Source organism: Trachemys scripta, chromosome 14, assembly GCF_013100865.1.
Source record: "Trachemys scripta elegans isolate TJP31775 chromosome 14, CAS_Tse_1.0, whole genome shotgun sequence".
Taxonomy (NCBI): Eukaryota; Metazoa; Chordata; order Testudines; family Emydidae; genus Trachemys; species Trachemys scripta.
Genome location: NC_048311.1, coordinates 27918790 through 27945747, shown reverse-complemented (window position 1 = coordinate 27945747; position 26958 = coordinate 27918790). Strand labels below are relative to the sequence as shown.

General features: G+C 38.1%; 1 protein-coding gene across 2 annotated transcripts in view; it reads left to right on the top strand.

Annotated features, from left to right (window-relative positions):
* The window catches only part of PRKCA (protein kinase C alpha), a gene marked incomplete at its 5' end in the record, with an annotated part of 305495 nt that overhangs the window by 237243 nt on the left and 41294 nt on the right, over positions 1-26958 (top strand). For both annotated transcript variants that reach the window (XM_034790526.1, XM_034790525.1), the window contains 3 exon segments: positions 5929-6085; positions 6207-6341; positions 6966-7062. In XM_034790526.1, coding sequence (XP_034646417.1) covers positions 5929-6085; positions 6207-6341; positions 6966-7062 — 389 coding nt within the window.

Sequence of the window (26958 nt, the reverse complement as noted above, 5' to 3'; positions counted from 1 at the left end):
CAGCTTATACTCGGAATCTGACAATGTGATTCAGTGTTTGGACGATGCTGTGACATAAGTTAAAACAAAATTTCCTTTCCTTGACTCTGGTTACATTCCAGGATCCCTGTGTCCTGGCCAGATAAAATAGTTTCTAACATTCATGACTGTGAAACCTAAGGCTGAATTCACAAAGTCACTTGGTTACAATATCTACAGTAACTCAATTTCTACAAAACACTTAGGGATATGTTATTAATGAAAGGCCTCCTGTAAAACCAAATTCTAGCCTACAGCAAAATTATAAATTCCTTCACAGCTTGTGATAATGTTTAGAAAACAAAGGTATCCCCAGCGTTTCAATTATTGGGCGTGGTTATTTTCCAAATATTGCACCTCCAGCCCCTAAGTAAGTAAATTTAATAATGAGTTGATAGTATTGTGACCTTACATGAAATTATGTGACATGTTAACCTGTGTTGCTTTCATTCTTATCTATGCTTGACAGCTGGTAATTGCAAAGTAAAACATCTCAATACCAGCTGAATGATTAATATTAAAGTATTTAAATTAAAAATCTAAAGATGTGCAATTTTTAAATTCCAAAGCAGAAACACAATACAGTCAGCTCAATAGATGTGTTCTTGCCACATTTGATATCACAGAGCAGTTAACATTTGGTATGCAAGTCAAATGAAAATATGCCTATATATGACCACAATGTGAGTTTTCAGCTGTAGTGAAAGATTGTCTCCCCTCTAGCATTTCTTGCCTAAAATTTCCCACCTTTGCTACCACTCTTTGATGCTATCATTCCCACTGGTGGAGCTGAATATGCTTCTGTGGCCACTGGCATTTTTAACACTATGTCATCTAGATCTGCACCAAGCTGGGTTAAAGATTGCGATTAAAACTTTGGCAACCACCAGACGATTGTGGTTAAAACTTTGGCAGCCACTAGCTTCCACTATTGCTATCAGCATTGGAGCTGGACTGGTGGTAGCATCAATGGCAAATAGGTGGCGTGAAAGCCTAGTGTAAACAGGTATCTCTATAGCAGGAGCACCCAAGAACAGACATAATCACTATAAATATTTGCTGCGGTGGATAGCTTTAGTTACTGTAAATAGGTTTCTAATCAGGCAGGTGGGTCAGAGAGAGAGCATCCCAACTTCAGTTTATGAAATACATTAATTTATTATAAGAAATCAAGAAACATTCATCTGGACTGAATACATCAGAAGATTCTTCTTCAGAAGTTCCCAGTTCGAACTTAGGGTCAAATAATGGTTGCATATTAAGCAGTTTTATATTATTTTGCTCTAAAGCCAGTGCATGTATCTTCAGTAGTTTCGACAAACAAAGGCAAAGAAAGGGATGCAATAGTTGTGCATACCAGGAAATTCTACACCTGTTAGTGCAGTTTAGCTACAGTCAGAGCAAAGTATTACCATTTTGTCAAATCGGATGGGAGAGTGTAATATTAATTTTTAAAAACAGAAAGTTAAAGACAGAAACAGGTGGATTAAGTTAAGAAAATCTCTGGCTTATTTATTTGTTAAAATTTTTGAGGAGATTTATGCCATTTTAGAATGTGAGGTTTGGAATTAGTGAGAATTCTGTTGGTTCAACTAGAGTAATGCAAAAAAAAAAAAAAAGGCTCTGAGGGCAAAGGTTCAAATAAGGGACAATTTTAAAACATGTTTGCTGGAAAAGTTAGTGATTTTTTTAATGACATGAAAATTCAGTGTACTTGGAAGAGGGTTATGCCAAATTTTGGAACAAAATTTGACTGTTCAAGTCGAAAACAAGTGAAGTTGAGTCCTGCTTTAAATGCAGTTCCCAACATCAGCTGTGTAGCCACTATTCACTCCCCCATTTTGATCAAGAGGTTGTTACTCAAAACAAAAGAAAGGCGAAAGGGAGCAGAGCAATGCTTAGGTTGTGGTGTAGATTCTGGCTCCGTAGAAGGTACTTGGTTTTTTTCATTCTATAGCAAAGAATTGAGAGTCAGGATTCTTGGGTTGTATTCCCAGATTTGCTATTGAATCACTGTGTAACTTTTGCATGTCACTTAACTTCTCTGAATCATCATTTTTATTTGTTGACTACCTTGCGCCTCCGTGCTTGTCATAAGTATTATTTACTATAGCACCCGCTATGTGCTAGATGATTTCCAAACACAAGAGCCAGTCCCTTTTGAGTCTCCATTTTTCTGGATCCATTTACAGTATTGCAGCATTGGGATTCTTGGGGATGCTTTTCCTTATCTGACAATTCTTTCATTATTTCACTCTTAAAGGGAGACTGTCAACTTAAAATCGAGTCCATTTTTGAAAAGGAAGTCAAAGTAATATTGTATCTGCAGCTACGTGTGCTACCTCTGTTGTGCCAATTACTGATATTTTAAAATTGTGTTTTTGCTATTTTCCAAAACGATTAGTAATTTCGGGTGCCAAACCTGAAATTCCTTAAAGGGGCCAGAAATCTAAAAAGTGCTGAGCACCAGCTCTCTGAAAATTAGGCTGTTCTAAGGTGTCTCAAATTTGGCACCCAAAAATCTTTTATGGGTTTTCCCCCCTTTCTTCTGCTGTATGAAAAGGCTCATACAAAGGAAACTGACTAACTGAGGTTGAAATTCACCCCTGAGCAGAGAGAGCCATCACCAGGCATATGAAGTCCCACTTAAACCCTCAAATAGCATCTTGGTGTTGCATAGCAGGGCCGCCCAGAGGGGAGGGCAAGTGGGGCAATTTGCCCCGAGCCCCACAGGAGCCCCCACGAGAATGTAGTCTTCTATAGTAGACTATATTTTTTTTATGGAAGAGGCCCCCAAAATTGCTTTGCCCCGGGCTCCCTGAATCCTCTGGGCAGCCCTGTTGCATAGGTCATGTGTAACCCCTGTACACAGGGGTGAAATTCACTCTTCCTGACTACATTGGGGAAGCAATTAAAAAGAATTGTCAAATATATAGACAAAATGGGGAAGAAAATATCCCGCCCCCTCTTCACTAACTTCTTTCATTTTTAGTATTTTACGTTTCAGTTGTGACAACAATAAGTTCAAAGTCAGGGGTCAGATTTTTAAGTTGACTGTGTCCCTATAATGCTGTTGTAAGAAGTGGTACATGTTAGGGATGGGTAAGAAATTACATCCCAAAAACTACATCCCAAAAATTGAGAGTTCAGTTAAACTTGGACCAAAACCCAAAACACTCTGGATTTAGTTTTGAAAAACAATAAGTACTCCTGTTTTGCCTTTTTTGCTCAGTGCAGATTCTGAAAACAGATTTCTGTTACAAATATTAGATTTTGTTCCCTTTAATAAATCAGTTGAATATAAGGAAAAACTCGAGCAACAGTCATTTATCAACGTGATGCTTTAGTGATTTTGCAGTTACCAATATTTCCCTGTAGAAGTATTACTATATTTCATCTTATACATGGGTATCCGCTAAAACCGGTACCTGAGACTCTGTCACTTGGCATTTCATTTAGCATTAAATGGATGATTTTCCAGGTCAGAAAATTTGTTTTAAACTCAACTGGTATGCCACTCCAGTGATGTTCGAGAGGAATAGCTCTTTTTAGTTTAAATGATTGTCTCTGGTGATCGCTGGCAATTTCCTTTTAAAATTTCACCAAGTTTTCAATTCATCAGAATTCAGAAGAAATCAGGTAGGAATGCTGTTGTGCATATGGCAGAGCTTGGAAATGGACTGTTCTGCTGCACTGAAAGCAGATGGATTGAATTTAGAAATTTAAAACGAGAAATAAAGGTTAATAGTTTTGAGGCAAAAGTCTCCATTACCCTGAGGCCTCTTTATGCTGTTCCAGTGTCTTAAAAGCAGTTGCTCTCCCTCCCCTCTCGCCCCCCAACGCACTCAGGAATGCCCTCAGCTGGTGTACCACTGGCAGAAAAGCTCTACGTCAGCATCCCTTGCCACCCCAAGGGACAGGCTCAGAAGAAGAAGCCAAGGCCAGAACACCGCTGCACTGCAGCTGTTCTTGACTGCTTATAGCCCTTCGGAGCCCACAGGCAGACTGAGTATAAGTCAGAGCAGTTCTGGGGAATATGGAGATCTCAGGACAGTGAAATGTGTAGCTCAGAAGGCTACTCCAGTGAGCAAAAATTTATACAAATAAGCCATTGGTTATATTTAGGGTTTGGATATGCTTATTCAGCCCACAGTACGCTTTGCAAGTGAAAGGCCCAAATTGTCTTCTGTGATAGGTCCTGTGGATCTCTGTTGCAAGCCCTGCAATTGTTCCACAAATGGAACCTGCATTAATGTTAATTAGAGTTCCCCACAAAGTGGGGGTGGGGACAGTTTCTCAATAGGGTGAAATTCACCCCTGGTCTGAGGGCGAACGCAAAGCTGCTGTGTCATTTAAGCCGCACTTAAACACTCAAAACAGCATGACTTTCATGGCACATTGGACTTGTGAAGGTTCTCTGCACAGGGGAGAATTTCAGTTAATACATTTGCTCATCAATTTAAAGCACTCCTCTGCTGTGGCTGCTGGACTGTTTAATTAATGCTTGCTGCTGATGCAGTCGCAGATGGTCCAAAATCTGGGTGTGCTGAGCCTCTGATGAATGCATCAGTTCCCATTGATGTCAGCAGTTGCTTGACACCTCTCAGGGTATGACCTTGTGAGACCCCCAACTTGAACGAGGACGTGTGCAGACTATAGTAGACTGTTCTCATCTGTCTCACACACCTGTTTGGGATCAATACCATATGGGGAGTGGATTCAGAATCTAGAAAGTACAAAATCGGCACATTTGTAGTTTCCCCCCAACATCATAAAATTGGAAGCCACCACAACTTTCATGTGCAACTTGAGATAATTAAAACAGCATAGTAACCTTGTTTTAAGTTTCTGACGTGCCTGTTCACATTCTTGTTGTGGCTTCATCTAACATCTTCATGAACATCTAGTCTGTAAAGAGTTTAACATTGTATGTTCTCCAATAATCAATGATAGAAAAATGTGTACAGCTTACCCACAATGCAACACATAGCCTGTGAAATCTGTTGTTTGCAATTCAGGTACTTGTGTGGCCCTGTTAACAGGCTATCTAAGCACCAAAATAAACAGCCCTGTGGTTAGATAATTGAGCACATAGATTACTTTAAAAGTACATTAAGCAAAATGGCTTTGTAGGTATTGCAGGCTTACCCAACTGCATTTATAATGGCTTCTGAACTTAAATCAGTTACAGTATATCCAAGATCTCCTTCCGTTGTATATGAACCAGTTTCAAACTTACAGAATTAAAAAAATCACTCTTCTCAGCCCTTCTGTTTCATGACAGGAACTTAACATCTTTTCGAAGGGAAGGTACCAACATTTGCAAAGCTATCCTACTCTTGTAGGCTGCTGAATGCAATAAGATGGGTCTTGTGATTCAGAAATTGAACAAACAATACATCTGTTTGCTATGTTCCCAGACTTCTTAAATTCTCCTTTTATTCATTTTTGCAAGTGCAGCAAAATGTAATACAGAGCTGCTATTTGTCCAAGTTAATAAAGGCACATAGAATAGTTACCAACTTAGAAGTTCTTTGTATTGGATTTGTTTGCTAAACAATCATACCATGGGCAGAAAATAACCTTTGTGGTGTGCCAGTGTTTTATGTGCATTGTCTAACTAACTGACCATTTCTTCCTGTCATGCTCAGGGTAGAAGCAAATATCCAGAAATGAACCTCAGCCCACGACAGTCAAAGTTTTGTCCACTAACCTGATCTCATTAGTGGATCTGCATGGGGTTTTTTTAGTTTTATTTTCTAATATGCTTAAAATCAGTAATTTACATTTTTCTTTCCTGTGACTTAACATTCTTTTGTTGTTAATGTTTTGTAGTCCTATATAATTAGCATTATGCTACTTCTCTTCTATGAATAGATGCATAATACATTATACATTTTACATTTGCAGTACGAGAAGCAAAAAACTTAATCCCTATGGATCCAAATGGACTTTCAGATCCATATGTGAAGCTGAAACTTATCCCTGACCCGAAGAATGAAAGTAAACAAAAAACAAAAACCATCCGTTCCACTCTAAACCCACATTGGAATGAGTCATTTACATTGTAAGTTCAATCCTTTTGTAATGCTATGTTATCTATGTAGCACTGTGTGGTTTATTGAATTGTACTTTTGAAAACTTAAAGCATGCCTACTTTTTTCTAATTTTTTCTTCCCTTTTTGTAGTAAAATGAAACCTACAGACAAAGATCGACGGTTATCTATAGAAGTTTGGGACTGGGATCGAACGACTAGAAATGATTTCATGGGATCTCTTTCATTTGGGGTGTCAGAGCTTATGAAAATACCAGCGTGTGGATGGTAAGAGGTGCTCTAGAAAGAGAGGAAGTTTTAAAAAGTTACATAGCAATATTTTCAACCCCAAGACATTCCTTATGTTTTTTGCATAATTTCCTGTGTTTAAATTCATGGATCATTAAATTAAACATGGAGCATTTAAATTATAAATAATCCCCCCAAAATTAAAATACTAAAAGCAAAAACGTGCATTTGAGTTTGTGTGTGAAACTCCTCCTGCAACTAGCCAGTGCTGCAAACTCAATTCGAAGAGCAGAATTTGGCAATGTGGGCGTTGTATTGATCTTGAATACGCAAGTATATATAACAGTAAATATATCATGGTCAATATAACCCTGCTCAGAAACACATAGTAACTGATTTTACAAAACAACATCTTGTCGGGTCCTTGTCTTATTTAATGAATTACATGTCCACTTTAAGCTTTATAAAATAGTTTTACTACACTATTGTGACAGTGGTTGAAATTCTGGCCCTATTGACATGACTGGGAACGATGCCATTGACTTAAGTAGGGATGGGATTTCATCCTATATTTTCAGACAGGCCACATATACGATACTAAATATATTTTAATGAGAAGTAAAATTAATTTGGCCCGTCACCCCGCTTCCATGTGTTCCACAGGTACAAGTTGCTTAACCAAGAAGAAGGTGAATACTACAATGTCCCAATTCCAGAAGCTGATGATGATGGAAATGTAGAACTCAGACAGAAATTTGAGGTGAGGATTAAATATAAGTGGTGCTAGCTATGTTTTGCATATGTTTCCCCCTTGTTATATAATTGAATTAAACTCAAAGATGCTTTTTAAAAAAAAGAATAAGGCGGCTCATCATTGAGATATGTTATAATTTTTGCTGTGCATTCTTGTAGGGTGTATTTTTGGGCTACTTAGAAGATCGGGCTGATAGTTTGTCAATAATGTTAAACACTATGGGCCCAGAACTAGTAGCATTTTAATATTAGTTTCAGGGGGTGCACAGTAATTTAACTTTTTAGGAGGAAATTATTATTATTTGTCAAGCACTGATTATTTAGAGCTTTAAAAATATTTACAGAGGGCTCTGTCCTGAATCACTGAACTCACTAATGTGGGTGCAGAAGTCTCAGGTAAGTGAGTGACATTTCTGCTTATGTACAGGAAAGAGACACTGCAGAAAAAACATATCTGCAGCGGATATTGCCTGCCTACTGTGATGCAAATTGGAATGGTTGGTCCTGCCTCTTGTTGCAAATACAGAGGATGTTCCAACAGAATACTTGCTGTTCATTACACCTAGACAGACCCAGTAGCAATAGAGCACGGCACAGGTGGGAACAGTTTTGGTTCCAACAAAGCCACGAATATACTCCTGTGAACTCAGTAGTCCTCCTGGCCGCATCTACAATTTTTTTGAGACATTCATGGCATGGTGTCATGTTTCCTCTTTCCTAATAAGGCATTTGAGGATTTGACCCAAATTATTTATCTCAGACATAAATAAAATGCCTGCCTTGCACACACAATACCAAGCCTGCTTCTTTAGCTCTGAAATTATAATCTTTTCTGTTTACCAAAAGACAGCATTCTGCACTGTTGTTATAAAACACAGGTTAACCCAAGAAAATGAGGGAAAACGGCATTCAGCTTTCAAAAAGAATAGGTGCTTTTATTGCTCTTGAGTCTATGCTGGGATCAGCTACTATACTTGTGGTCTGCAGCATGAAATAGGATTTATTTTATACATTTGAGAAGTGTTTAAAACTCCAGTTGATATTTTCATTTTCTTCCATGTACAATTGTACTTCCTCCAGCATCAATTTATTTTGCAGTATTAGGTCTTTCCTACTCAAGATCCCGTTTACATTTTATCCTATCTAGATTGGACTTTTTCCCATTGGACTATGAATACAGGTGTTTCAAATTTAAAATGACATCTAGTGCTGTTTTGAGACTAAGTCTGTAGACAGATGAAGTTGATGTTGCAGACACAAAAAGATGTGGGGAAAGTTTTAGGGTTTCTTTTCTTATGTTTTTTTTTTTCTTGCTGATGTGGGAATGGGGCCAGGAGGTTATCTGTAATGGTAAAATATATCACTTGGGATTTTTTTTTTAATTTTCTTACAACCTTTTGTAAGAACCATTTTACCAGGGATAAGAAAAAGTGCTAATGTTATAATGCCACATAAGTAAAGTTGTAAATAAGGTAAAAACGTAAAACAACTGCTTCCTGGTCTCAGAAGATATTTCAGTGTTATTCAAATGTCACTATTTTTCATATATGCAAAAAAATCTGGGTTGTCTTCAAAGTGCAAAGTGATCATATGTCCCAAATTTGGATAACAAATCCCGCCTTTTCAGCAGCTTTAACTCATTTAAAATATACATTTTTTTTACACTTTAAATCTCTTCTATATGTTCATCAGTAATATTTTACTAAAGGGAGACTATTGAAATGAATGATGGCATATGAAAAGCCCTTGATAGATTGTGTGTTATTTCCTCCTTTAGGTTTTACTGTGCAGTATACCATTTTTTGAACTGGGTTAGTGTGTGTGTGTGTGTGTGTGTGTGTGTGTGTGTGTGTGTGTGTGTGTGTGTGTGTGTGTGTGTGTTCATTCATGATGGGTGTTGATAATGTAGAAATGAAAATCCAGTTATGCATTTCTCAAGACCGCTACAGCACAAAGACATGTGTCAAAATCAAAAGAAAGGGTAATGCACTTGGTGTTGCGCATCAGCTGCCAGAAGTGGATGAAGCTAATGTTCATTTGTTTTGACTATTTGTTATGAGAAAAGTGAGGTCTCCTCTTTGGCCTACCGTGGATCAGCAATCATGGGTCCTGTCATAACATCAGTACAGGGTACAAGGAAGGAACTTACGTGAAATGCAGATTTGAGGCATGGCCGGAACTGGGGGGGAAAAAATCCAAGCCAAAGTCAATATTATTGCTGAGAAGTATGAAAGACTGCTTTCTTTTAAAATATCATTACTTTCCTCAAAAATATATTCATTCTAGCTGTCCATTTTGGGCATTTTACCACTAAACCTGTGATTTGAAAACAGTTTGTCAGCAATTAAAGTGTGCTACAAACTATAAAGTTTGCTACGAGCACAAGGAAGTTGTAATGATATGCTCTTGATCATGAACCTGCCGGAAATACGTGAATTACAGATTTAAAATATTTCAAATTTTGAACCCCTCCAAAAAAAGGAAGAAAAATGGTCACACTTTATATTAACAATACATTTATAAATAATAATATATTAACCATTTATAAATGAACAGTGTTAATAAATGGTTAATTTAAAAAAAAATCCAATAGGTCAATAGGTGGCTGATAATGATAGTTTATGACCATCTATAACACCTTCTTGGTGACTGGGTAACAAAATGGCAGATGAAATTCAGTGTTGACAAATGCAAAGCAGTGCACATAGGAAAACATACATACTGTATGAAAACAACTGTACATACAAAATGATGGGATCTTAATTAGCTGCTACCACTCAAGAAAGAGATCTTGCAGACACTGTGGATATTCCTCTGAAAACATCTGCTCAACTTGCAGTGACAGTCAAAAAAGCTAACAGAATGTTAGGAATGATTAGGAAAGGGGCAGATAATAAGGTAGTAAATATAATAATGCCACTATATAAATCCATGATATGCCCACACACTGAATACTGCTTGCAGTTCTGGTCATCCCATCTCAAAAAAGATATATTAGAATTGGAAAAGGTATGGAGAAGGACAATACAAATGATTAATGGTATGCAACAGCTTCTGTACAAGGAGAAATTAAAAAGACTGGAACTTTTCAGCTTGGCAAAGAGATGACTAAGACGGGATATGATAGAGGTCTATAAATCGTGACTGGTGTTGAGAAACTGAATAAGGAAATGTTATTTACTCCTTCACATAACAGAAGAACAAGGTGTTACCCAATGAAATTTATGGGCAGCTGTTCTTAAAATTAACATAAGTATTTCACACAACACACAGTCAACCTGTGGAGCTCATTGCCAGGGGATATTGTGAAGGCCAAAACTATAACGGGATTCAAAAAAATATTAGATAAATATGTGGACGATATATCCATGAATGGCTCTTAGACAAGATGGTCAGGGATGCAACCCCATGCTCTGGGTGTCCCTAGCCTCTGACTGCCAGAAGCTGGGAGCAGATGACTGGGGATGGATCACTCAATGATAGCCTCTTCTGCTTACTCCCTCTGAAGCACCTGGCATTGGCCACTGTCGGAAGACAGGATACTGGGCTAGATGGACCATTGGTCTGACCCAGTATGGCCGTTCTTATGTGTATTCATCTGCTAATGGGCTTATGCCCAGCTACTGATAACCTGTTACAGACAGCATCTCTTAATCATGTACTAACCTTTCTAAACTATTTATAAATGTATCCTTAATATAAAACATGACTGGCAAAATATGCTTGAGTCTACAAAGCATTAGCACTGTAATGTAACTTGAGGGCACTAAGCGTCTGGGAGACTTGGGCTATTTAGTTAAATGTTTATTAGCTGATTTGCCAGTAATATTCTTTAATTAAACTTATTAACTGAAATATTAATTAAATAAACTGGTGTCCGTTTTTTTTTATGAATAAAATACTGCAAATATCAGAGGGGTAGCCGTGTTAGTCTGAATCTGTAAAAAGCAACAGAGGGTCCTGTGGCACCTTTGAGACTAACAGAAGTATTGGGAGCATAAGCTTTCGTGGGTAAGAACCTCACTTCTTCAGATGCAAGTGACCCTCTGTTGCTTTATACTGCAAATAGTAAGTTCTGCACACTTGAAATGACTTCCAGTGCATGTTTGATTGTAATAGGCGTAGGTTTCATTCTTTTTGTGAGGTCTTACAATAGATCTATCTTGTGAGCCATTTTCCCTCCTGGTGAGAATTTCACATTTGGCACCTATTCAGAGTATGTGCTTATATGTTTTTTAAGAGGCGTTACTGTGTTGTGTTTCTAATAAGCAGTGATGTAGGCTCCTGAATACTGGAAATCTGACTTTGGTAGCTCAGCCCTCTAGAAATCAAAGGAAATCATCTCTCATCCAACAAATAGACAAGCGCAGCCAGTGGGATGTGATCTCTATATGACTCTTGTAATTATTCAGCTCCTGGGTGCTTTTGGTAAGCACGCCAGTAAATAAATAAAGCTCTTATTTTACTGGCTATGGCAGAGTTTTTACCCGTACATAACATTTATATAAAAAATAGAACAAAGCCTCTTTTATTTATTGTATCTTTTTTCCTCTCCCCTTCCCCTCAATAAAAGTGCATTTTGGGGGCATATTTTGCATAAGCTAATTAAATGTAATTAATTGTAGGGCTATGTGTTTGCTAGCATAGCCTAAGCCAAATTAACCCTTATTTTACCAGGGTTGCCCAGTATCCCTAGACAGGGTACACCTGATGCTGACTCTGTGATCATCTCTCTTCCCATTGCGCCCTTGAGTTGTCTGTGTCCCTCTAATTTTAGGTTTGTTTATTCGTTTTTCTTTAGGTAAGCTACCCTGAGTGGATAGGGAGAGTATGCTGAGAAGTATGCTGCTGTTGTGAGCCAGTGGCACTTCCTAGGTGAGCGGTGCTGCTGTTCTGCCATCTGCAATCAGTTCCCAGTCAGCTTTGGGAGCCTTTTCAGGAAAAGCTGCTGATCTTGAGAGCCAGTTTCCCAGAGACATAATTTGGTCAAGAACACAAAGGACAGGGACAGCTAGACCTGAAGAGAGATCAGAAACCAGAGGATAGCCCAGAACAGGTATCATTGACTTACAGTGGAAAGAGGTGAAAAAGAATAGAGGACATCAGGCATTGAACATGTTACGTTCTCAATTATGGTCTTTGACCCACTTTCCAATCCATGATGCAGTATTCAAGTCAATTTGAATTAATTTTAAGCATAATAATTTTGTTATAGGCCCTATAGTGGAGGACCAATGGAATAAAATCAGTATGACTCAGAGTCTAAGTAAATAAAGGGAAAAGGACTTCAGAAGGTAATATTCCCAGACTGTACACATTTGGTAGAAGAAATTTGGTGTGGGAGAAAAAGGGAAAATGGGAGCTCACAGCTTACATATAGTCTCACAGCCAATATGTAAGATCTAGCAATTCATGCGTTATTTTAAAAAAGCTATTGTGTATGAATAAAGAAACACAAATTATAAATATTAGAAAATGGCAGGTGAAATGTACACAAAGCCTCAGCTGCAAAGGGTGGCAGCAAACTTTAGAATTTGAAATTGAGTGTCCAATATAAAATGGAGCAAAAATAAAGAATAAGAAAAACTTCAAAACTTAGGTCAAGAACTGATGAGGTCTATAAGAAATGTTCAGAAATACATAACTGGTTCTGAAGAGTATGAGACCCTATTTCAAAAGTGCCTTAGGCACCTAGGGCCAGATTTTCAAGGTTATATAGGTACCTAAAGATGCAGCTAGACAGCTAGTGGAGTTTTCAAAAGCACTTAGGCACTTGAATGAATGTGAGTTAGGTGCCCAAGTACTTCTAAATATCCCACTAGGCACTTACCTAAATCTTTAGACTCTTAAATACCTTTGAAAATCTGGCCCTTAGGAGTGTAAGTCTCACTAAAAGTCAGTGGGATTTAGGCTCCGAAGTGACTTTTGAAAATAGGAGTTAGACTTGCAAGTTGTTTAGGCACTTCTGACAACCTTACCTAGTGTAAGCTTAGTGATGGAAGAGGTTACCAATGCAGAGTACTTAATTCTTTGCCTCATTTGCTCACAAGGAGAGAGGATATCGATGACAGGAATACATTTTCCTCAAGCATCAGAAGGACTAATGAATGGAAGAGAGTCACTCCAGAATAGGTAATAGAAAAATTGGTTACTGAGTAATGGTAAGACACAATGGCCAGATGGGCTCCTTCCCAGAGTTATGAAAATGTTGACAAAAGAAGTTAGGAGAACTTCTAAAAGAAATATTCTGAAGATCACTGGGAGGAAAAAGGAGTTAGTGAAAGACATGAGATTAGACAATTGTACATCTTTATTTAGGAGCAAGTTTAATCCATTTTGAGAGAAGCAATATGTCCCAGTTAGTGCATGAATAAACATTTCGTTGTGTTAGCCCAGTTTCTCTTAAATACTTGTAACATTTTGAGTCATATTCAGTTTAGGGTTGATATGTCTATTTCCTACTAAATCTGGGAGCAGACAGAGCAAAAGAGAGATTTGATCGGGGAGTAAGAAACTTCTGTAAATAAACACAGCAAAGTCGAGATTGCCTTGGTGAAATTTAGCTTTTTAACAGGCATTTTCAGTGTCAATAGTTCATTAGAAAAAAATATTTCTTCTGTATTAAATTTGTTTTCTGTAGCTTTATCTTGTTTTTCTTCTATCAGAAAAAGCAGTATTTGCAGATGGGTGCTTCAGAGAATTTATGTGCCAACCTCTAAGAAGCTTCTACTAAGCCATGTGAAAACTACAATATTTCAGAGGCTAATAACTAGGCTTAATTTGAGTGACTTTTCACAGAGACAGCAAAAAGATACATCCCTGACACAAAGGGATGCTAAAATTGAAGTCCCTGTTGCAAAGCTTGGAGGCACTAGAGCTTCTCAGTGAAACAGTTGTAGGCATTTTTTTAACATGGGCAAAACAAGATATTTTTCCCTAATCTCATTCACAGAAATGTCTGAACTGCTTTAGCAGAAACGTAAGAAAACATTTTTTAAAAATACCATTAGGTAGACCAGCAACATGGAAAATGGTTTGTTTGGTAAAGTTAAAAGAAATTGAAAAAAGGCTTTTATACCTGAAAGTATCAGGGAGTCTTAGCTACAGGCATGTTGCATTCTACACCACCTATAAGAATATAGACAGATATAAAGCAGATTCTTCTGTATAATCTTAGGGTGCAGATGGATAGTGATAGATATCGTGGGTGTCCAGTTTTCCCTCCAGGGCGTCCATTTGCCCACAAAGCTTTGCAACCCATCATTTATTTACAGGACCATATCCAAACAACTGTAAAATGGAATCAAGAAAATGGCCAAAGAAGCACGGGGCAATAAATACACTGACTGGGTCAGCTTTCCTCCAAGTTTTTAATCTCACCAACTTTAAGATAATTCTCAGTGTACCCATAATTTATAAATCTGCTCTTAACAATCCTATTCCCTTTTTTTATATGTCCTTTGATGCTATGTCCTGAAAAGCAGAAAACGGAAAAAGGAAAAAAATGTTTTTAGCTCTGTTTGCTTAATTTTTAAAAAATCAAACTGCAGCTGTGTCGTACTATTAGGAAGGGTAGAGTATTCTCTATTGAGCTGACTGAATGAAATATATTACAGGCTCTAAGCACCCATCTAAAGCTGGCAAATGACCACATCATGGCAATCACCCAATAGCCACTAAATGCTGCCTTTAATGAATAGGATTCCACCATCCACCTATATTCATCACACCATACATTAAGGTGTCTGTATGCCTAGCACAAAAGATAGCTGAACTAGTTCAAATAAAATTAGAATCGACCCAAATCTCTGATTTAACTGACGGACGTAAAACCTGTTCTCAACTTACAAAAGTTTTTCTTCTCCGAGTTCCTGTGGTTATGGATCCCACTGATGGTGCTCACTAAATTGTTCTGACTGCCCAAAAGCGGTGGTAGGCAGAGTCCTCTGCCCTTTATTCTCTCTGGAAGGAACATGAGGGCATGAAGCGTGACTGCACGACCCCTTGATAAAACGTCCAGACTCCGGTGCGGAGAACAGTCCCCAACCATTCTAATTAAGGGGAAAATCCCAAGGGGATTTTTTATAGCATCACATCTTCCTATTGTAGTTTTGATATTAAGACTCCAATCCTACAACCACTCATACACATACTTAGCTTTACAAATGCCATTAATCCCATTGATATCCGCGGTGTTACATGCATAACCTGAAGTGTGTGTGGTTGCAGGATTGGGGTCAACATTAATTAAAACATTAGTATCAGATGCTTTAGATATCTCATCCACTTTCTAAAATGAATAACAGATATAGAGAGCGTTGCATCACTGTACCCTACTGTACTGTTCCATGTTTCTTATTGGTGATGAGGGTATTTCCTTTTTCCTGATTGTGCTGTGATCTGCATAACTAACACATCCATTTTTGTACTTTCTGCTGTGTATTGGAGTTGCTGCTTTTATCCTTGTGTACTGCTGCTGATAACTGTTGGTGCTTTGCTTTGCTAGCCCTTTACTGATGCAGAAGTTTTTCTCCTTCTCCTGTCTTTTTCAGGGCTGTCATAAAAAAAAATCCGCTTCTTAAAGGTAGTTTTCTCCTCCATGTTCTCTTGCTCATTTCTCTTCACTAAAACTCTTCTCTGAATGTTTCCAGTTTCTGACATTTGGATTGCTGTCATTTTTATCACCTTTTAAGGATGCACTTGATTTTTTCCTAGTTTAAGCTGCTTTAGTGTATAAACCACCCTCCATTGCCCCCACCACCAATTTTTGAAGTATGTATCTTTTATAATTTGCCATAATATAGTCCTAAAATTAAGTGTATTAGCCAAAAGTTTGCCATCAATACCTGCACAGGTGCAGCGTGCCTTTATTTTTAAGAAGTTGTTAAATGAATTGGTTCTTCTCTTGGAAAATGGAAATAGTGCATCTTTAATTAGATAAACAGCACAATTATTTTCTCCTTGTGGAACTGTGAATAAATTCCATATATCGGATTATATCCATTTTCACTGTATATTTAAATATATACACTGTATAGCATGCCTGTGTTATGGTTTAATATACCACAAACATATATATTCATATATGTATACTGTAGTGCAATATACCATAGAATATAGTACCCATAAATCTTGCACAGATGCTTTGGTGCCTAGATTACCAAATCACCTATTTTACATCCCATTTTAATTTCACTGACCCCCCACCTCACAGAATTATTTCCATTAAAAATATATCTTAGACGTGAAAAATATATGTCAGGACTTTCTGATTTGCATGTAAGATTTCTTTAAAAAATAGTAATGTGTTGTTTCTAACAGCTTTTCATGCTGTGGGAGGGTAAAGACTACTGATATAACTTACACGGGCAGTACAGAGCTAACCTAAGGTTCTTGACCACAATTATTTTTCAAAAGTACTGTACAGTACAGTGTTTTAAGAACACTTACAACCAAAATGGCATTGGGACCATTTTCATCAGTTTGGGAAAATTATATTTAACATACTATAAGATCCAGGGCAGCTGTAGATAATAAATGGCATGAAACATGGGAAATCCAATTTAAAAATCAATTTATCTTTGAGATCACATGTTCATATTATACTGACATAATTTTGTCAGATATATTAATATTGGACTAAATAAAGACTAAAAATGATCATTTTTCATTACCGAATATTTCATAATGTAATAATCATGTGGCTTTCTGATGCAGCCAGTTTTATGGTGACTTTTCTTATATTTTTTGTTTGTTTGTTTGTTTTTTTAAACCATGATCTTTTATTTGGTATCTTTGCCTCAGAAAACATCTTCAGAAGAGAACTGCCCTGTCACAGTAGGGATCATCTCTTGTTTCCTGTTTCAAAGTAAAAAAACAGACTGGTTTCATCAATGAATTCAGGGATGTTGCAAGCTTCTCTATTTAAATATATCCCCACTGGAGGTGACCATTAGCCTGATTTGTGTAGAATGGTCTGCAGATACTGGTTTAATAAATTCTCATTTCCCTTTTAATTCAGGGTTTTCAGGGATATTGGGATACATGTCACTTAGGAATAATTGCAAGTGGATCCCATCTTACAATCACCCAAACATGAAACAAAAGCAAATAGTAAATCAAAGACCATCTCATAGCAAAAGCTACCCACGCACAAAGCAAAAGCCAACTGTAAATGAACACATCTGGAATAGCATATAGAATTGAAAGGTGAAACTCAATTTTTCCATTACTGTACAAACACAGTCAGGACATTGAAATGGCCCAATGCAAGTGGAAAACTTCATTTCCAGCTTCCAGGGGAACAAGTGGCTAACTGGGGGACGAGTCTGTGGTCAGTGCTTGCACCACACAATTGCAGCTAGAAAGATCCTGTTCCTTGATAAACAGTCCATAACTATTTAGCACTTGTGCAGTGCACCCCTGCGCTGTGCATATAGAGGCAATACAAGTACTTTTTTGTGGGTATAATTAACATTTGGCTAATGCGAATTACAGGATTGTTTTTTCATCAAAGGAAGGTGGGGACTCAGCACGCTTATTTGGTAACGTAATTCCCAAGAATTCCAATTTTTTCCCAGCCAGGGTTCATTTTCCTAGCCAGGGTTCAGTCAGTGCTCCTTCCCTTCCTGTCTTATCTCTATAAACCAGTTATTACGAATCCCTTCCCTCATTCTTGCCCAGAAACATTTTACTTGCCACTGTCAATGCTTTAGCATCACTGATGAACCCATTCTCAAAAGCGTCATTGCATACGCCATTCTGCAAATTAATCGTCAGTGGCGTTAGTATCTCTCTGGAAATAATTTTGTAAGTAATCAGTTTACATGGGACCACCAGAGAGGTTGTGTTCCTAAATTTACAAGATTGAAATTGAATAGAAACAGCAGGGGCAGACCACAAGGGAGACTATGTTCCTGACAATATGTAACGCTTCAAAACTGAAAATAAATTAATAACAAAAACAGTATTTCGGGAACACTGTGAGACTGAGTCTACAATATTTGCCTTAAACAGCACAAACACTAGCATTTATAAAATTATTGGAGTCTGGTAAGAACAGCTTTATAATAAGAGAGAGATTGTTTTTTTCCAGTAGATGAAACTTGCATTTGTATACAGGTTTTTGTTTGCTTCTGCATTTTTGAAACATCACTGGCAAAACACATCTAGACTGTCTTCAAAATAATTACTTGTGTCTTTGGCGTGGAAGTTTATCAGTTTAGACCTGGTTATAGAGTACCAATTGTCATACAAACCAGTGGCAGAATTTCTGGTGCCCTGTTTGCCCCATGGTAGTTTGGGGCTGGTACTGGAGCAGGAAGCACTGGTTCAAGGTCTCCCACTGAATTCCATTAATAAGTTTTGCAACATAATTTTATTCTTTGTCCATATTAAACAATGTATCATTAATAATCATTTTGATACTTTGATATTTCTAATCATTTTCTGCTTAAATCAAACCCTGCTTTCTTTGAATGGTTCAATATTGTAAATTAGTGGGAATTTGTATCACTTAAAAAAATGGGTGAATTTTATAAAAAGTTTATTTTGAGCATTCATGGAATTGCTGCTCCTACTGAGTTTTGATAGCACACACTGCAGTATAATCACATTTGGGCTGTTTTTTTTAGTACCGCTGCATGTTGTCTTACAGGATATTTCTACAATAACTTCGGAATATCTTCCCCAGACAGCAGATTTAATTAGCTTTCTGTCTAGTTAGAACTCCTGATTTGTAGAGGACACAGCAGTTAGGCAGTAAAGACTGAAAACAAAGTAGAGTCAGCTGGCTGCAACTTTATTAAACATATTAAACAATGTTAACTACATCAAAAGGATATCTGGAAACTACCTTGTAAAGATTAAAACCTTGACTTCCCCTGGCACCACTGCACCCAGTGAAATGTCCAGAGGTCCATTGCCCCAGGCTATGTTCCTCAAACCCTTCCTCCTCATGCATGCCCAGAATACCAGACATTTTGGTACTTTCGGGAACGGTGTGGGCCCACACCTGCCTGTGTGACTCCACATCCACTGACATGCATGCAGTGTCACACTGCATGGAGAACACCATTTTGAAGGGTAAATATGATATACATTTAAATAGAGAGGGAAAAGAGTATACATGGAAGAGAGGAAATGAGGAGGAAGTAGTACTGAAGGCTTTTACAATGTGTTTTTGAACTGACACACATCTGCAATCCCAGACAATATTAATAATAAGAAAATATATTATTATATTTGAATACAAATGTTTTCAGATATTTACATTTAAATTGACTTGGAGGCCATTCTGGTGTGGACTGGGATTCTGAGAGTAGAGGTCACCAATGTAAATGCAATACATTTTAGTTGATTTTTTTTCCACACTGCTTTTCTTATGATGTCATATTTTACTATAGTGAAATCACAGCCATAGTAAGATTGCAGCTGTGGTGTGTGGTTTTCATTTATTTTTGCATGTTTGCTGATAGTTTCTTGCCAGTATTTTTGTTGTTTCTTGCCACTATTTTTGTTGGTCAGGATGTGTAATTTTACTGAACGATTCATAAATCAACAGATGAGAAAATATCTGTGGAGTCACAAAGGTCCTTGGTAGTATCAATAGTACAGTATATCCTAATGGTACTAGAGTGACTCTGGTGATTATTACTAGATATTTTACGTATGTCTTTGCCAATAGGAATTTTAAACATTCCTCTTGTGTGAATACATGTATGTCTCTGGACATAAATGTATGTGTACATATTAGTTAATGCTATCATTATGTCTGTGAAACTCAATTCTTTTTAATATAGTATTAATATTATTTGTTTGTTCCTAATAGAAACCATAGACAAGTAAGACTGAGTGAGAATGAACAGTGAAAAAGATGGTCCACCAAAATAGGCAGCAAAATGAAAAGCTGAAATGAAGGACAGGGGAATGGAAAGAGAAGAAAAGAAATGCAAGAAAGACAGAGAGTATGTTAAAAAATCCTTCTACCTAATAGAAAGCGTAATACAAAAAGCCTTTGTCTGATAGCTCAGTACCTGTTTTAAAGGGAAGCGATAGAATGGACAGAGAACTGAGGGTGCTTAGATACTGAATTTGGCCTTGGGCAGCACAATGCGTAGGGCTGGACTTTGACATAACATTCTTTTAATTGAATTATTTGATCAGAGCGTTTAGCACTGTAAGTAATCTGTAGTTTGGGGGCTATCTCTCTCTAAACATTGTTTCCATGGTTACCAGGCCCTCTGCTACTAAATTATGAGCTTTCACTATGTTATGATACTAACATAAAAACACAGTGTGGTGAAATATTCAGCTCTTGCTGAGTCTGAGAAATGGGGTCTTCTCCTCCAAAATGACCAAGCAACCAGTAATTAAAGCACATTCAATGGGGAAAATGTAGGTTAATGAAGTCTTCAGAGCAGATCTAATGATACTGACTGTAAAGTGTCATGAAATAGTAAACAAGATGCCAGACTGGTGAAGAATATTTTGTTAAGCAAGAGGTTTTCCCCCCAGATCTTCATTTTTGAATTTGCTGGATGTGTTTGCTTATTAAAGGTTTCCTGATAATAAAACAAAGACAAATTGATTTGTTCCCCTCCACACACACACCCCATTGTCTCTCCTATCACCAGTACAGTGAGCAGAGGGTTAATCTTCCCTTGAGATTTGGAAAATTCAGGATATAGACAGTCATTCCTGGGTGTCCTTTGCATGTGTGCTACCAATTGTGTCCAGTGGAGGCTTCTGACGACTGTACACAGTATTAGGCACCAAGCTGTTCAGAGATTCTTATCGAGACTCAGGCTAGACTCAAACAGAGTCCAATGGTAACAATCAGCTTTACTCTTGAAAGCAAAGGCTGGGTCTAACAGTGAAACTGACACTTTTTCGTGCAATATGCTGAACAGAGAGAACACAGTCTACAATTGTTTATATTTTAGGGTTACTGTAAGAAATGGTCAACAGAAAACATTGGCAAACGAGGCAGCTGAGTGTTCTAGTGTCTAGGCAGGGATGTGAGTTGGCTCATTCCTTGAGCCAGTGGAAACTGGAGCGTCACGTAGGTCAGTGGTTTTCAAACTGCGGGTCACAACCCAGTACTGGGTCGCAGAATGTAAGGCACTGGATCATGGCGGCTCTAGTCAGCAACGCCGACTGGGCCGTTAAAAGTCCCATCGGCAGAGCTGCTCGGCTAAGGCAGGCTAGTTCCTACCTGTTCTGACACCGCAGCCCTCACCCCGGAGCCCCAGCCCTGAGCCCCTCCCACACCCCAAACCCCTCATCCCCGGCTCTGTTGGGTCGCGGGCATCAACAATTTTCTTCAACTGCATCACCACAAAAAAAGTTTGAAAACCACTGATGTGGGTAACTGGGAGAAGAAGAGCCTTTTGCTATTGCCATTGTAGGCCCTCCAGGATCAAGTAGATGGTCTCAGTATTCCAAGGGGAGCGAGTTCCTGATGTCAAGTTGAGGATAGTCCTGTTTCTGAGGCCCAGTTCTGAAAGAGAAGAGAATGGTGTTCTTCTGCAATGTCAGTGTTGTGTCCTACAGGCAGGTGCAATCTTTGGTAAGGAAGACTGGAAGGCTATTTGATAGAGAATACATAGGGTGAAATCCTGGCCCTGTTGCAGGCAATTGGACTTTGCCATTAACTTCAATGGATCCTGGTTTTCACACACAGCCTGCAAAGGAGCTGTAAGGGAAAGCTTAATTGTTGGGTTAAATTCTGGCTCTACTGAAGTCAGGGGGAGTTTTGCCGTTGACTTCAGTGGGGCCAGGACTTCGCCGCTTGTTTTCATGATCCTGGTGCCTGTTTTTAATTGAACTGTTCTTATCTGGGTGTGCCCAGCTGCAGGGACTTAGGGTGAGGTACATAAAAACCCAGTCTTTTGTTCTGCCGACTTCTGTTCACATTGCGTTGTTTGTACTAGAACCTGAAGACAACGTTGCTCTGTTATGTTATTAGTTTGCTGTTTATAGCTGTATGTGTTTGCATGAGCAATGCAGTCTTGTTAGGAGGAATGTGTTGTTGGGAAAAGAGATCATATTGATCTTTAACGAGCAGCAGAGATGTCAATCTCAAGCCGATTCAGCTGCAGGGGAGAAAACTCTGCCCAGTAGGTGTCACTGGAGCCAACACATAACGGGAAAGCTGGAGATAAGCGTGCTAGCTATTAAGAAAACTGAGTTATACACATATATACTGTGTCTAACGTTTATTTGAAAAGGAGCAACTATCTTTCTGTCCTTTTCTCCACCTTGGAAGCATGTTACTGATAGATCTCTCTGCTCTTCTTCAACATACCAAGGATGAGTTGCCATGACAACAGAGAAATGCAGTATTTTCAAGTGAACTTCGTAGTACTGTTGTATAGACTTTGGTGTCATTTAGAATATTTCCCTTTTGCCTCCTTATTTCACTTTTCCTCCTCTGTAGTCGGGAATCGTATGTTGTCTGCATTATAGTGTAATCCAAGTACATTGAAAATGTGTAACATGTTAGACTCTTGGTGGAGTTTGGCTGTTGACATCTTAGAATAAGATACTCAGATACAGATTATTGGTTTCTTATTTTGACCTTATAAGGAAATTCCTAATGTATATTGTAACTTGGCTCATCACGCGTAAAGATGAAGACTTCATTCTTACTAGCCTGGAAGGAGAGCAGTTGGTAGGGAAAAAACCCTATAAGCATGACTAGATCTCATAAGTCACTAGGACCTGAAGTAAACTACTCCAGAAACAAAGGAGGTTGAGCAAGTTCTCTATCATAAAAGACATAAGAAAAATCATAATGTAACAGAACATGAGATGTAAGAAATACCGAAGCAAGAGAAGATATTCCTGAATTATGAGGACTAAAGCCATACTATATATAACCAATATAACTGCATGAAAATATGGTTCCTGGAATGCTGTGAGGGTTAATGGGCCCCAGGATAACCTTGAGTGTTAAAAGTTATCACATTAGGACTGCCTTTTATTCGCTGCTCCCTTCCCCCTACCCCCCACAAGATAACAAAAAAGTTTGAGGGAGGAGATCGTATACCTGTTCTGTGCTTTCAGTTGGCTGGTTCCTCCTTTTTTCAGATGTATTTCTCCCTGTACATTCCAGCTTGCTTCACCCTATCCTGCATATTTTCTAGGCATACCTAGTTCTAAGAAAGAGAAAACCAACTTGCTGCCATTAACAGGTATCTGCCTAGTGACCGTGTTGCTGTACTGTTTGCTGAGAAAATCTGAGTTGTTTGACTTGTCAGTAAAATCAGAGCTTGTAGAGTGATGTTGCAGTTGTGCAAAGACACATACAGAAGGCTTGGGCACCATCTGATTCTCACTTAAGCCCTATTTTTAATGCTTAAATTGGACTTAACCGGTGACAAGTTCTTGTATAGACTCTGCACAGAAGTGAATTTCACCTCTAAAGAGTAAATTGGAAGGAAGAATTAAAGATGAAAAATACTAGTTGCTCTTGGACATGCCATTTTATGAGAATAAAAACTGCATCCATTGATTAGTTACTTTCTGTAATCCGAGCATATTTATTTTTATTGTCCATGTGTCTTTATGTCTTTGAAAGTGTTGAACTGATATTTTTATTTGCCTTGGTCAATATTTTTAGTCCATGTTTCTGCATTTTAAATAATGAGACATAAATAATTCCTCATATGAAAAAATAATATTCCCACTAAGCTTGTTTATTAGACAATATAACAAGCATGTGAGCAATAGCTTTTGCTAGGAAAGAACTTTTCAACCAGTCATTGTTTCCCAAGTGTGTCATAAGAAGTGACTTTTTTTTTTAACTGGCCAAGAATTTCAGTTTGATAGTGTATAGTGCCATCCACAATAATTACATCTCATAAATATTTTGAAATCTCATTATGGTCTATAATGCACATTACATCCTTGATACATGGGTATTCCTCATAGCATACCTCATAAAGCCAGTTAGTATGGATGGCTGTTTATAAGCACAGTAATTGATTGTTCATGTGCAATGATTATTGCCTGTGTATTGGAGAACAGGACTAAGCCCTGAATAGATTCAATATGAAGAAACACAACCTGACTGATCAGTATACTCCAAAACGTACGTATTGGGCGCACCTTTTCTACTAAGCAGTAGTACAGTTTAGTACTCTTATTCTTGGGTATTGTTTAAGTATATCACTGAGAACTGTTTGTTCCTGGCAAAAGGAAAACCAGAATAGATTTTTGTTTTAAGTTTTTTATTAAGAAATTATTTGTAAAAACTACATTGAAATTCATTCTAGCACAAACTACCACATCAGGAAATTAACAACACACTATTGGCAGAGCCTTCCAGTACAATGAAGTATGTTGAGAGTGGAATGGCAGACTAATTATATAATTTCCTTGTTTCTGAATTTTCAAGTCAGCGCTATCCTTATGGTAACCTCCTCATTTATATACCAGTTTAATGATGATGATGATGATAAAATGTGGGGGTTAAAGTCTCATGTCCTTATCCTGCTAATCGTTCCACCTAGATGCCAGGATCTGCCTGCATAGAGCAGCTTGGAGAATCGGGGTGTACGGATCTGATCCTGAAGTCCCTACTGAGTAGTCCTAAAATATTGAAATGGGTTGTTCACGTGTATAAAGGTTTTCAGGACTGGACTCTTAAGACATCAGTCTAGTGCCCAAAGTGCTGCATAAATCACTACCTTTGTTGGAAAATAAAATGGAGGGGTTAACTTTTCAAAAACAACCAGGTGAGTTAGAGCCCAAGTCCCATTTTTTTAGTTACTTGGGAGCCTAAATCCCATTAACTTTCAGTGAGATTGAGGGTACATTTACCCTGCAAAAAAAAGACCTACAACGACAAGTCTCCGAGCATGGGTCAACTGACTCGGGCTCGCGCTACGGGGCTAAAAATAGCAGTATAGATGTTCAGGCTCGGGCTGGAGCCTGAGATCTGAGACTCTTCCCCTCACTGGGTTTCAGAGCCCAGGCTCCAGCCTGAGTCTGCGTGTCTACACTGCTATCTTTAGCCCCTACTGTGAGCCTGTAGCTGTTGGTCTTTTTAGCAATGTAGATGTACCCTTAAGCTCCAAAGATCCAGAGTTACTTTTGAAAATGGGGCTTAGGCTCAAGTACTAATCATACAAATAAACCAGTGAGCTCTCAAAAATGAGATCTGAAAACAGACGGGCATTTCTCCGCAAATAATTATAAACTGTATATTTCAACAGCATTTTTATATTCAATACAGATCATTTGGGATTTATATACAGAGAACTATAGATGCCCCTTAACTTTGCAAGACCGGAATAGCTATGCAAATGGATGCAGAAGCAAACTAATTACTTGATTACTTATGCCCTTTGTAATATTATCGTGTGATAATGATATTTGGAGCTAATCTCCAAAAATGTGAACATCAACAAATAACGATGATGTGATTATAGAACAATTGTGTGGTTTTTTTGTGCCTGAAATGTAAAATTGTTAGCAGTAATAGCCTTCCACTCTAAACAGTAATTTAATTAAAACGTTAAATGTTCCTTCAAGACTGCAAAAATATGTAGTACATATTACAATATGTAATTACAGATGTCTGTGTCTTATAAATGGGCACCTATAATTTTATTTGTGTATGAAGTAATATTCAGTAGAACAGCAGTATATTTTTGGCTCCAAAAGTCAAGTCAAAAGTCAATGATTCTTTTAAACGGATATTATAACTAGTTCATTTTTCATTAAGCTTTGGGTTTTAAAGTTTGTTTACTCTTTCAATACCTACAGCTAATCCACTTGCTTGCGATTTTTCAACACACTATATGTAAAGATAGCAAACAGCTCTCCAGGGCCCGTGTTCATTGAAGGATTTGCATTAATTACCCTTCCCAGTGTTTTTAGTTCCTGCAGGAAACACTTTGGTTGTGGAACTAGAATGCAATTCCTAGCCCTTTAAGGTACATATAACAATTATAATCTTGATATAATAGTCTTTAGATATCCCAAATGTCCATAATACCTGTCAGATAAAACCATCTTCTTGTAGAAAAAACAAGGTTTAGTAGAAAAGGGGTGGTTCTGAAACCCTGAGCCATATACACAAGCCACCCTCATGACCAAAGCAGGAACCTTTACCTCCTCCCCCTCTGCTACTGAGCACAGGGCAACTGAAATCCTACCCTTCCCCAGCAGGAATCCTTGTGACCGAGTTTCACTGGACTGTATGTCTGCTCCCCCTTGCTGTGCAGACAGTTGGGCACGTACCACAGGCGGGATCCAGCTCTTAAATTATTTGTTCATATGTGATCATATAGAAGAATATGTGCTCAGGAATCTAGACTAAAGCTGGAGTGCCATGAGTCCTGTCAAAAGCATTTCCAAATAGGATTGCCAGCAGGGAGCTACTTAAGAGTCCTTTCATAGAAGCCTTTGAATGTGGGTGCACTTGTTACATAGAAAATTGCGTGGCTGATACAGATTTGCCACTTTGGACATCTTGGGTACTTTGGATTGTATATTCTTCTTTGTTGCGTTGTCTAGTGGCATTTTCCCTTCTACTGTAGTCACACGAATAAAAATAAATTTCAGAGCAACTCATTTGGGGTAAAGAAATCAAAGGCTCTCCATTTGTATTTCTAGAAATGCATTGTTTGCATTACTTCCTGCAGGGTGTATTGAAAAATAAAATTGTGACCAGTTGCCCGGGTGCGGAGGCTTTTAAAAATGGCCTTTATCCCTTCTCTGTCTCCACCATACACACAATCGTTTCTTGGAGTCACAAAGTTTAGTATGGTGCAGTAGTAAATGTGAAGCAAGAAAAACGAGTACATTATTTGAAGACCCGGTAGTTAGACTTGTTCTGGGTATAGTGGAATGTTCAGAGGCCACTCTGACCAGGTTGTGTTCAACGAAACAG